This window comes from Gavialis gangeticus, unplaced genomic scaffold (genome assembly GCF_001723915.1).
Source record: "Gavialis gangeticus isolate Ggan-Ray unplaced genomic scaffold, GavGan_comp1, whole genome shotgun sequence".
Classification (NCBI taxonomy): Eukaryota; Metazoa; Chordata; order Crocodylia; family Gavialidae; genus Gavialis; species Gavialis gangeticus.
Genome location: NW_017729029.1, coordinates 47018771 through 47031729, shown reverse-complemented (window position 1 = coordinate 47031729; position 12959 = coordinate 47018771). Strand labels below are relative to the sequence as shown.

Sequence of the window (12959 nt, the reverse complement as noted above, 5' to 3'; positions counted from 1 at the left end):
AGGGGGGGGGGGGGGGTGTGTGTGTGTGTGTGTGTGTGTGTGTGTGTGTGTGTGTGTGTGGCATTACAACACAACACAGCATTAAAGAGGGTAGTTCCTTCTGTATCTCCCATACATGAGCCAAAGATGATTCATGCTCTGCGATAGAGAGAATTATATAAGTTATTTCACCCAAGGTCCTATTGCAGGGGTGCTCAACCCCTGGCCCATCAGCCAACCCAGTCCCTGGCACTTTGACATCCGCACGCTAGATTTGATTTGCAAGGCAGCATGGGGCCCAATCCCAATGTATGGGGCTGGACAGAAGTGGCATGAGGGTCTGGAGCCTAATCCCCACATATGGGTCAGAGTGGAGGAGGTACAGGGTCCTGGAGCCCCAGTCCTAAGGCATGGAACCTGGCAGAGGCAGTGCAGAGTCCCAGGCCTCTGATCCCAGTATATGGGACCAGGCAGAGGCAGCACAGTCCAGATCTAGGTGTGTGGACCTGATCCTGTGGCATGGGGTCTTATCTGACCCATGGACCAGCCCTGCATACCTCATTTGACTTGTGGGGCTAAAAGACTGAGCACTACTGCCTTACTTGAAGGTGCTCACAGAAGTTGATGATGGGGTTGGAATAAAAACAGCTGTGGAAAAGAATATTGGCACATGCTAAGGATGTGTCCTAGTAGTAAGGGGGAAATATTTAGCCTCGTAACAGAGACTTAATAAATGGAGGAGAAGGATTTACTTGAACATAAGATGAATCTATAGATTACAATGAAAGAAGAGAAAATAATTTAAGGAAAAATTTCCAATGAAACTAAACTTTAGGTTTGAGATACATCCCAGCTGTACAGCTTCTTGTCTCAAACACATTTACCTTTCCAAGATTTAATGGTCTTAGTTTTATGTCATTTATGTTGATTGTGGTTTTTTTTCTGATTTTATCCAAAGTTATCCTGTACCAGTATTTTTTCATGTAGCACAGACTCGTTATCTCAGTGTTTACCAGGTGATCTTGAGGTTTAGTTGTTCACATTATGTAATATGTCCTGTGTTGATTTCATAAGCCTCAGGGCCTAGTGAATTGTTTTAGTTGGATGCCTCAGAGCTTTGCTTACATGAATTACTAGTACCTTGCTGACTGAATTGCTGCACTTGCCAAAGGGCAAGCAAAGAAAAGCTTACTCCTGCACCAAAGTCTGGTTCAAGGCCCTTGCATCATAGTGCGGCTGTGCTGTCTATCTTCTGTGGCCCAGCATGAATTAGACCCCCTTTTCTGACAAGTTAGATCCACTGTACATCTTATTTTACTGGCGTTGCATTACAAAACAGGTTTCTTAAAGACAGATTATGCTAAACAAACCCGAGAGCTTTTTTTTGAGAAAATAGATGAAATCTGCTGAAGCACAATTAGTGACTTCTCTTCCCAAGTTCATATGGAAAACACTAGCAAGGCTGAAAAATAAGATCTTCAGAGTCCCAATTTACGCAAAAGGCCACCTTTCTTCTTTGTTTTTCATATTGTTTCTTGTGTATAAATTACTAACATGTATGTGTAACAGGGTGCTCCATCCCCTTAAGAGGGGCCAGCCCTGCTGAGTAGCTGCAGCTGTCAGGAGGCTGCTGATCAAGGAGTAGCTCACTAGGAGCTTAAAAATCCCAGAGAGAAAATCAGTAGGGAAGCCAACTATGAGGGAACACTTGCGAGTCTGGGGCAGGTGGTGGGCTGAACTGCTGGCTACATGGAGGGACCAGACTGCTGTGCAAACGCCAGAGCCACAGGGGAACACCCCACCCCGCCCAGTATCAGGGACAGGACAAAAAGGTTTGGTTTGCTTGTTTTGCTGATTTAAAGACTCTGCTTTATCAGTATGGACTGGCTGGGGAGTACTTCATGGAGCAGGAGCCTACCTGGAGAAGCCCACAGACAAGGCAACCTGCTTATAATATGTAAAAGATGAACTTTCTATAATAATGGTGATAAGAGAACTCTGTTAGTGTTAGGCATTTGGGCCCATCTCTAGGGCTGCCTCTCTTGGGTGAGCTACATGAGAATTGGTAGCCCAACACTGGGGCATTTAGGGCGCTGACAGATGTGTAGCTCCCCACTATAACTCATGGTGTTTCACAGAAAGCACCATGAGTTAGTGACCCCCCTGACCTAACAGACATTTGCTGTTGGATGGGGGCTGGGGAATCAAGCTCCACTTCAGAGCTGATCCAGCAAAGCGAGGCTGCCTATCTGCAGCCTCTCCCTCCAAGTCTCACCCCCTCGCCCCCAGCTCTGGTGTTGTCTGCAGGATGGGAGGGAGAGAAGGGAGAAGGGGGAGAGCCTGGGGTTTTTCCAGCCTGCACTGGAGGGGGGTCAGGTGGATTGGCGCCCCCCCCTTGGGGGGGGGGGCTTTGGAGCACCTTCATTTGAGGGTTAATTTGAGGATTAATTTGTCATGCGATTGGGCACTTTTAAAGTGCTCTGCAGCTGTGCACTCATCAGGGCATGGCTGGAGAACACTTTTGGGGGCCAATCACACAACAAAATGTCACGTCTGTCAGCCCCCTTAAAGTGATGTAGAGATAAATGAGAGGCATCTTCTCTCTGCTAAGCTCTAAGCTCTTACATGAATAGTTGGTGCTGTGGCTGGGCACAGGGCTTTGTCTCTACATACTCAGTTCCCTGTCTACCTCAAGGTATGCAGCTTGTCATATTTATTTCTGTTATAAATGGTTTTGTTACCTCATTTATACCAACAAAATATTCAAAATCTGTACTCTCCTGCATGGGGTTTTGCCTGCTAGTGCTGATGAATTGAGGTGATAAGTGCATGCCTATGTCCCATTGAAGTCAACTGAGTTGAGGTACACTGGTGTACCTCATATCCTTAAGTCCTCCAAATCAGGGTCTAAAAGACCTTCACTTAATTTCCTTGGCTAATCCCAGAGTTCAGTCACACAATTAGTCCAGTGTTTTCATTGGACCGCTCCTTCAAGCCAGGTTTGCCGACTTGGCTGGTTCCTGTTGAAGCCAGTGACGGGCTTAAAGGAGTAACTGTCACATACTTGCAAACAGGTGGATTGAAGCCACACATTTTAGGCCTGCCACTTCATTGAGAGAAGTTCTTTTTATTAACAACTTTAGAGTTTATTAATTTATAAAATCAGATCAAAATGATAGAGCAAGTACAGAAATAAGTACCATATTGGGCTTATGTCCTGTGAAGAGGATGAAAACCATGACACTGTGGACTTTATTGTCTTATGTGAGAGGAAACTGTAAAAATGTAAAAACTTCATTTACTAAATGGTACTTGTTTTTTTTCTTAAAAAGTGTTTATCATACAAATAAATACACAATCTGAACCCCACCTGTTCTGTCACAAATACAAAAGGCAGTTTGTCTCCTGCGCAAATAATACAAAGGGTGTACACTTTCCACATAACAGTCTTTGCTCATTAGCTACTGCTACAAACGCACTGTACCAAGAGGTGAGCCGAACATAGCCCAGCTTTTGTCTGTGGCTCTTTAGGATGTCTTTTGCTGTATCTTCATCCAAGGAATGTTCATGTTAATACATGCGCTATTAGAGCATTTATAATAAACTTTTACATTTTTACAGCACGTTTCAACCCAACAGACCCTAAAGTGCTTTACAAACTGCTTTTCCCACAACTACATTGCGACCGTCTCTGAAGTGGAACATACAGCTGTTTAATATGACACAGCAACATTACACAAACAATTTAGGACTAGGAATGATCGCCCCACCCATTTTAAACACAAAAGAGAATTTAAGGAAGGAGAATATTATTACCCAATTTGGCCAGCACAAGGAATGATCTCTTTTATGAGAAATGCCATAGGATCGTTTTTGGCCAGATATAGTCAGGGCTTTGCGTGTGCTTAGTAGTGTCAGTGCCTTGTCCTGATCCTATAAGATTTTACTGACATCAAAGAGAGTGTTTTGTCCTTGCAAATCAAAGCGGGATGTCAGAGATGCTCCCTTCTGGCACACTGTTTTGTGATAGGGATGAAAGTGCTCTTAAAAATCTGCTCTCCCCCCTGGCACGGGGCCAGGAGTGCTATGAAGAACACGTATATAAAACACTGGGTATAAATCCTTCCCCAAATCCTTATGTCTTCACTTAGTCCCCCTGTTTCTCCTCTTCACTTTGCCATCTGCGCCCCTCACTTGCCTATTTGCTCTTTGTTGCTAATGCCTTCCCTGCACTCCTGGCTACTGCGAGAAGCACTGGTACGACTGGAAGAGCATAAAAGCTGACTGCCTCTTAGGACTATAGCAGCTGCCACAGGGAGGTGCAAGAAGTTCACAACTAGGACCAGAGCTCCTTCAAAAACTGTATTAGTACTTCTGGAGCCAGAACTGGGTCAGTGGCTTTCAGCACTGAATATCATGCACCTTAATACATTTTATTAACATGCACATAATCAAAGGGAGACCTAGAGTGCCATCACTGGAAAATCATGGTGGAGCAGATGGCATGGCAGGATTTTTTAAGGTACAATGAGCACCACAAAATTGTGGCTGCTACTATGAACTTCAATCCCAGGAGAGCCAGAAGCTTGATCTGAAGCCACTTCCTTAAGGCTTTGTTTTTAATGTGTGTCTGAACAGCAATGTTCCCGTCTAATTCTGGAATAAAAAGTCGAAGATAATGCAGCCACAGTCAGTTGGTCCTTGGAAGTGAATTCAAGATGGGAGCCACACATTGGTGTAATGGGATTTCATATGGCTCCTCAGAGGCCACGTTTTCAAAGCCATGGCTTTATATTTTAATACAGAACTTTTCTTTGAAACCAGATATGACCTTTATCAAGGACATTATGCAGATACTATAATTAACTTTCACCTGTGAACTACAGATCAACTGAATAGCCTGGATTTCTTTTTGTATGAAAATAATGGTCATGATGGAGGTGCCGTAACATAATGGCTTGATAAAAGTGCTCATTATTTTGCCATTGGAGAGATTTGCCCTTGACGTTATGCTTGCTGAGATTGGAACAGCCACTGTTAGAACAATGCAGAACACTGTTATTGTGGCAATTATTGTTAATAAATTATGTGATATCCAAGACATCTAATAAGTCATTAATCACTGTGACTTTAACCCTCTAGAGATTTTCAGTAATGATCCAAGTGCTTTGTGTTCTCCTGCCATGTTAGTTTGTAAAAGCAGTTTATCATCTGAGGCTATGTGTTAACAGGGCCTGTGAGAATGCAACATTGGGGCTGCAACAGAGAGCTGATATTTCACTTTTCACTTGGAGAAGTGGGTGGCGGGAACCAAGTGAAAACCACTTAAAAGTGAACATTTTCTTAAATTTCTACAAAAATATAGTAATTCCCACTAACACCTGCTGCTCCACTTAGGTACTCAGTTCCTTCAACTGCGAGACATCATCCAAATGGCAGTAGACTGGTTAGAAGCTCGTTAGTTTAAATCTGTTTTTGTGTCTCAAAAACAAGTATTGTATCACTTATATTTCCCCCCTGCTAGAAAAATATGAGTCATTTCAACACCAGAAGTAGTATAAACTCAGCACAGGAAATAATGCTCTCCATAACTCCCCCACATTTATTATATGTCCTTCATTTCATTAGCTTGAACAACTTCCCAAATAAAAAAAGTTCTGTTTTCTTTTTTAACTTGTAAAGAAATGCAACTCTAAGAAACTAAAGTCTCCCTTTCCCCTGCCAATAATACAGAGCCTTCTAGTCTTTTTTGAGAAGATATTTAAATGGTTGACACAGACCACTACACATAAAGCAGCAAATTTGCTGTGCATGATGTGAATAATTACTGCATTATAGTTTGGGTTTTTAGGGCAACTGTTGACTTAAGCAAAATAAGCCTGCAGTCCAGCTGCAGATCCAAGTTTTCATAAGTTTTCTTGTGTTTCCCTCTCCAGTGCTTGTCTTCCTTAACAGTGACCCTTTTCAGACTTTTCAAGGTACAAAACCTTTACCAAATCCTCCAGCTCAGTCCTGCACACTCTGATTTCACACATTTGGCTGATCTGAGCTTCTCCCTCGCTAAATATTTTCCACTGGCCTGAAAACAAAAACACAAAGCAGAGAGATACTGACTTAGAAAGGGCAGGGGCAACTTTGAGTCATTTACAAACATTATCCAAACAAATTCAAAATGTTTGAAGGGAGAGTTTCTAACCCTCCCATGGAAAATATCTGAAATATATTACAATCATTTAGTATATCCCTGAAAGAGAATTACATTAGAAAAACATTAAGGGCCAGATTCTGATCTCTCTACTCTGCTCCTTGCTGTATAGGTAGTCCTACTTGATTTCAGCCACTTATGAAATAGAGTGTTGTGCCATATGCCAGAAGGGTATTAGAAACTGAACCTAAGCAAAGCAAAGTAGAAGAGACAAGTTTAACAAGGTTAAGGTCTCACACAACTTTCATTCTGCCTACCTTTGTATTTGCAAATCATGTTTGTTGGGTACTAGCATGTGTATATTTTCTTTTATACAACTAGAAGTCTGCTTCTCAGTGATGCTGCTCCAGGTTTCAAATCGTGAGATGAAGAGCATAATATATTTCCCTGTGGACTTTCTCAGAATTACAAGATGCTAACAGAAAACTGACAAAATCACTCTAATTTTTTTCACATTGCTGCATTCTGATTATTTTAATTTATATTCACAAATTATTGATTCCAGATGTTGGAAGAAAAGTAGCAAATTTATTTGAGTTTGTGGAGTAATGTTAATAGTGGTAGAGTGATGCTATAGCCATGATGGTGATCCAGGAATTAAGTGAAAGGCAAGGATTTTGGGGGGTGATATTTTTTTGCTGGACCAGTTGGGATAAAGTTAGACAAGCTTTTGAATAAAGTGGAACACTTTTCAAGGTGAATATTATATTGAAAACTGAAATCTGAAGTCACAAAAATGTTACTCACTTGGAGTTGTCCTGGTTATTTGCTTGAAGTAAGGAAGATCTTCAAATTCTCTCTTGGATATTTTCTCAATGTAAAAGTGACGCAGAATCCCTGCGCACAGCAAATGATAAGAGCATGGAACTGAAGACACATATACTGCTCTGGCCAATCTTGTTGTTCTGATTATATCTAGAACTACCAGCATGCTGAACCACATTGTAGAATAACCCTTATCAATAACTTGGATTTTCAGCATATTTTAATTGTTTTCATTTGCTGCTTCAGTATTTTAATTTTGTGGTTTTAAAGTGGTGGAGAATGTTACAGAGATAGGAGACTTAGTTTCCTCACTGGCCCATACGACTCAAGCCATCTCCATTACAGATGAAGACAGGATCAGAACACAAGCCAAAGACTGGTGTCTTGAGAAAAAGCAGAGTGACATTCTGACTTTGATCATTATTTTATCTAACTGCAGCCAGCCAACAGAAGATGTACCGGAAGGGTTTGTGTCCAACTGGGTGCATATGCCAGCAACACTCAGTATCATCCATCTTGTGCACACCTTTCTGGTGGTTGACTGCTTAGATTTAAGTATAGCTTTGCCTTTAAAATGACCTCAAGAATGTACGAACTGTACCTTTTCTCTTTTTTTAAGAGGTAGAGAATAAAACCATTTTGAATTTAAAAGGGGGTCTCAGAGTTACCTGTAAACTCTGAGTAAATGAGCCTATCAAAGCTCATCCCAAATTTTCAAAATTTGGATATTTCAGTATTTTTGGCACCTATCTCTAGTTTAATTAAGCTGAACTAAATTGAACATTGCCCTCACCTGGGCAAAATTAGAGCTATTCAGAAAGGTATTATAGATTCTGCATTACAGTACTAGTAAGTAATAACTAAGAGAGTTTGACAGAAGTGGGGCAGATTTATGCTTCTGTAATAGGAAAATAAAAGCTCTAGCCCTGCTGCCACAGTAAAGGACCAAGCAGCTTAGAGCCGTGTTTCTCAACCCAGGGGTCACAACCCCAGGTGAATTACAAGAATATATGAAAGGGTTGCAAACAGACTTTAAAAAAGGATTCTCCTTTAAAGAAAAACGTGGGAAACTGTGGCTTTTTCCTTGCTGGCCAGCAGAGCTCCAGCCTGCAAGGGGCTACTTGGGGTCCCCCCTGCCCCACACACCTTCCCTCTGCTCTATACACCGGGGGGCTGGGGCCTGGGGGTGGGGGCAGTGGGTCGGGAGTGAGGGGCACTGCGTCAGGGCTGGCCATTGAAGTTTACAAATGAGTCCTGGTACAAAAAAGGTTGAGAACAACTGGCCTAGAATAAAGGATAAGGCTTGCTGTAAAGTCCTAAGCAGCCAATATCTGTAAACTTTTGCTGGGGCTTTAAATAATGAAGAAAGCACTAGTTAAAGAAATAATTTGCTCTGCGCACCTTTCCGAATTGTCCAAACATGTATTTCTACTTGAGGAGGATTTTCTGTCTCTGCTGCAATTTTTCTGATGGTTTCTCCTTCCTCCATGAAGACAGATTCATAGACAGGAAGTGTCTCTTCGCCGCAAAAATCATCTTTGCTGTCAAAGCTCTGACTTGGCATTTCTTCTGTAGAAGAGACAAATGAAGCTTTAACAATGCCTTTCAGAACTTACTAGGCTCACACTGCCAAGCAAGTGTTTTAAGTGTATGAATTCCCCTAAAATGATCATTCAAGTCCTGCTCCAACTAATGCCCCTGAGATACTGTTCTGCCTAATGTTCAGACCTGGTAAGAGGCAAGGCATTTTGATTTTTATTTAGTGTGTTTCATCTTAACACACGCAAGTCACAGACTTTAGGAAAGCAACCTGTGCTTTCACAGGCATGGGGAAATCTCAGATGTTAGAGATTTGATCTATAACTTAGATTTAAAAAGCAGGTTTCTGCTTTTATTATATTTTCTACTCAGGGCTCTTAGTCAGATTTTGCTGAGTGCCCTCATCTGCCATTTGGCTTCACTGACAGCTATGGATACTGTTCAGCATTTCAACAAATCAGGCTCTCACTGCTCCCCGAACCTTTGTGAAGTAGAAATGTAAAGACACAATGACACAGGGCCATTTATTGCCCCTCCACAGGCCATAAGTTAGTGGCACAACTAGGATCTGAATCCCTGTCTCCTGTGTGCTAGTGCCATCAAACCATGGTGCCTCCCAATAAGAAGTGTTAGCAGATGAAAATGTAAAGTGTGTTTTCTGTGAGCAACTTGGGCATGTGGCTGTGAAACTTGCTTGTTCAGAGCATTTCTGCTGGAGCATCTCAAATCAAATGCAAAAACCAACTGGGCACCCAACAACCATTGGTACCATTGGTATATTTTAAACATTTCTTCTTATATTCAACACAATCAATCACTTGACAAAACATTACACTTGACTAACAGCTTTTTATTAGCTCTATTTACCCATTTACACTACTGTCCTGTAAAAAATGAATCACCTGATTAGCATTGTGGAAAAAATCTATAAGGCCATTTTCTGTTAGCATTTATTTTAAGAATCTAGTTTACGGTATTGACACAAGTACATTTTTATCCAAGACTTCTGAATTCTAATGGTATATGCTTTAAAAGCAGGACATATATTATCTTAGTGTAAATATCCCAGTGCTAGAAAATAAATAGAATATATTGTGAAGGTTATAAATGGGCTGAGCTGGGAGAATGAGAATTTTCTTGAATCATTTCCAGGAAGAAAGTGAATCTCAGGGTGTGGGACAGATTTTGTTCTGAACGGGTGTCAAAAAGTCATGTTAATGTTAGAGAGGAAAGGAATGGAGGGATCAAAATATGCAGGACTAATTCTGCAATTCTTCTATCTACAAGAAGTGGGGAGGGCTCAGAAGAGTGAATGCTCCATCTCTTCTGTTTCGCACAGATTGCCCTCAAGACAAAACAGAGCAACAGAGACAAAAGCTGTTCTTTTCATATTGTGCTGACCAAAGACCTAGGTCAAACCCTTTAGCGTCCAAAGCAAAAAGGCAGTCTACAATCAACTCTTTGTTTTACCTGGACAGACTTTACAGCATTTTCCTTCTATTTTCTGAGGGTATTTGCAGGGGTATTGTTCTGGACAGTGAATTTTCTTACATTCTTGTTTGGTGATGTTGCAGGTACACAACACACACTCAACGATTCCAAATGCCCGGAGATGAGGATGCCAAGATTCACCGTGTGAGTATGTTTTCCCATTTGAAACACAGACTACAACAGAACAGGAGAGGAAGGTAATGACATCTTTTAAAGTTACTTTGTATGGTAAAGAGTTCCTGAGGTTCCAGTAAGGCCATTATTGAATTATAACCTCTGGTTTAGTGCATGAGGCAACAATTTCATTTATGTGCAGTCTCCAATACTCCTAAATTATGTACCCCTACTTAAGGTATATTTTCTACTACTGTTTTCCAGCCCAATCCTTCCCCTCTTGATATTAATGGGAGTTTTAATATGAAAGCCCTATCTCTGATTTCATTGGGATATTGTGCATGTGCGTGGGTGCAAAGACTGGCTCTCCTCTAGCTCATGCATGTTTGGTGTGAGCCCTCTGTCCCTACTAGCTGGTTTATGATCCTCATTCAGCACTGTGTACCCACACATTTCTTCAAACTGAACTTGCTTCTGCTCCAGACCCAAGCCAGGAGGAGACCAGTGCTGGTCCACAATTAATTTATTCTCACAACACCCCTGGGAAGCAGAGCATTACAGCAGGCCAATGAACAGTGGAAAAATCCATATCTGGTGAAAGCAGACTCAGTTCTCACTGAAATGGAGTTATGTCAGTTTACACAGAGCCTGGATTTGCCTTATAAACATTGCTTCTTTTTAACATTTCATATATATAACGCAGAATGCAAACTAAACCAAAAAGGTGAAAGAAAGGACAGTCTGATTTGAAAAAGCAATTAAAATGAAGCTTGGATATGTTGTAAATATTTCTAATTCTTCTAATATGTCATCATTTTTATTAATGCTTTTATTTGTTAAATATGTTCCTCTTTTGCCTGTAACTTTCAAAAGCAATTTAATTTTTATCTGTAATCTGAAATTTACATCTAACTGGTAACAGATGTGACCAACTGGCTTATGCTTTACTAAGTTACCAAGATTTATGGTGGGTGTTCTTTGTAATGGATTGTCTTTCATGGAGGTTATACTATCATTTGGTTTAATAATTTATTACTTTTTTACTATTTCTTCAGAGCTGTTTTTGTTATAGAGGTGGAAATAGTTTGTTTCAGACAAATGAAGTGTTCTCTTTACACTAAGAACATAATGAGGAAAAAAAGAAACAGTAAAAATTAGATAAAATTGGTTAAACTCAAATATTTGGTTGTAAAGATACTTCTCTCATTCTTTAATAATGGATTATTATTATACATTTTATATAGCTTTTTTTCAACTGGATTTCTCCAAATGCCATGCAAACATAATTGTCTCCTATTTTCTCCATATTTGTAGACAGGAATAATTATCACGGTGTTAGGTACCTGTGGTTGTGTCTATACGAGACGCTAACTACGCAGTAGCCTTATTTTACTGTGCAGTAAGTCGCGTGCAGGGCAAAACCACACTACACTGCTGCGCAGTAGTATTAAGCTGCTGCACAGTTAGCATCACTAAAGAGCTTTGTGCAGGTGCTACCTCACAGTTGCACCAGTTATGAGCATTGATTTAGTACTTGGTTATACAAGTACAGTACTAAATTTAATGTGCAGTAACTACAGCGCATTAATGAACCTGAATATGTGCCCAGTTATCCCTGTTTTGCAGATGGGTAAGTTGAGGCAAGGAAAGGTTAAATACCTAGTCCTAGATAACAAAAGATACCTATAACCAAAACAGAAATGTTACCCAGAAGTTCCAGTTCCCAAATCTCTACTGTAACCACTCTGTATATATGGAAATGTCATTCTCTGTGTCCCTGTATTGGTACAAGATTTGCATTTCAGTATAACAATTGTTTGTTCATTTTTACCTTTTTAAAACATCTCAGGGTTTATGTGCTTTAATTAATAAAACACACATGCTAATTGCACTGAACAAAAGAAAAGACTTGGTCAGCACTGATTTCCATCACAGAGCAATCTCACTCTCTGAGCAGTGAACTCCTAAAGTTGTCACTGGTACTATACTATGTACAGAAATATGCCATTCATTTGTAGGCTTTTTATTTGCTGAAACAAATCAGTTAGAAAGTGCTTTGATGATGTCTTCATGTGTGCACTGGATGTCAGAGATATTGCACAGAGTGGAGATTCCTGCTTCTAGATTCAGCATAAAACACTGGCATGATCTGAATGTTTTTTCATGGTTGTTCAGGTGGATAATAGAGATCCTATGGCCAACATTCCTTCTGTTAGTTAATACCTTAAAAGATTAGTTGGCCCTAATACAAAGGCTTTTAACTCTTTGTGGGTCATTTCTGAGTGCACATGGACTGACTTTTGTGTATAGCTGCTCTTCTACAGCTAATTCTTTTACTGCTATGTGGGCCTGCTCCTGCAAGGCTTTTTTCACATAAGTAATCCCTGCTCACATAACTAGCCCCACTGAAATTAATAGGAACTGAATGCACTCAGCACCTTTCAGCATCCTGCCATTTGTCAGCACATAAAACCTGCTGCTCCTTTTAAGTTGGGGATTCGGTTATATTCCCTGCTTTTTTCTTTTCTTCCTCTAATCCTTGGGGAACGTGGCTTAGTCATGCATGTATAAAGGTTTCCATTTGAGCTTGAGGTCCTAATGTTCCCATAATGCAATATGTCCTATATCTCATAGATTTTAAGGTGTATTATGTTTTTGAAATACCTTGCCTGGTTCTCAGTGCTTTGTTTTGGGTGTGACATCTTTGATATAATCTTACATTGTAATTTTGGTATACTCTGATATTTGCTATCGACGGTGAGTTTTTGTGTACTAGGGTGCATGCTATGTGCCCACTGCAAACCATCCGGTGCTGTTTATTTACTAGGTTTGGGCATGTAGAAAGTAGAGGCTTGTTTTTTGGTGG

At 40.6% G+C, this 12959-nt stretch overlaps 1 protein-coding gene and 1 long non-coding RNA gene across 4 annotated transcripts in view; one reads left to right on the top strand and one right to left on the bottom strand.

Moving 5' to 3' along the window:
• Window positions 1–10140, top strand: part of LOC109300732 — a 96723-nt gene extending 86583 nt beyond the window's left edge. Inside the window, exon 3 of the long non-coding RNA XR_002098312.1 lies at window positions 10063–10140. This is a non-coding gene — a long non-coding RNA (uncharacterized LOC109300732). The remainder of the gene's footprint in view (window positions 1–10062) is intronic.
• CHRDL1 (chordin like 1) overlaps window positions 3091–12959 on the bottom strand; it is a 63754-nt gene continuing 53885 nt past the window's right edge. For all 3 annotated transcript variants that reach the window (XM_019521529.1, XM_019521528.1, XM_019521530.1), the window contains exons 9-12: window positions 9959–10153; window positions 8351–8518; window positions 6932–7021; window positions 3091–6058 (exon numbers count right to left, since the gene is read on the bottom strand). In XM_019521529.1, the coding sequence (XP_019377074.1) occupies window positions 5928–6058; window positions 6932–7021; window positions 8351–8518; window positions 9959–10153 (584 nt within the window). In that variant the 3' untranslated portion in view covers window positions 3091–5927. The remainder of the gene's footprint in view (window positions 6059–6931; window positions 7022–8350; window positions 8519–9958; window positions 10154–12959) is intronic.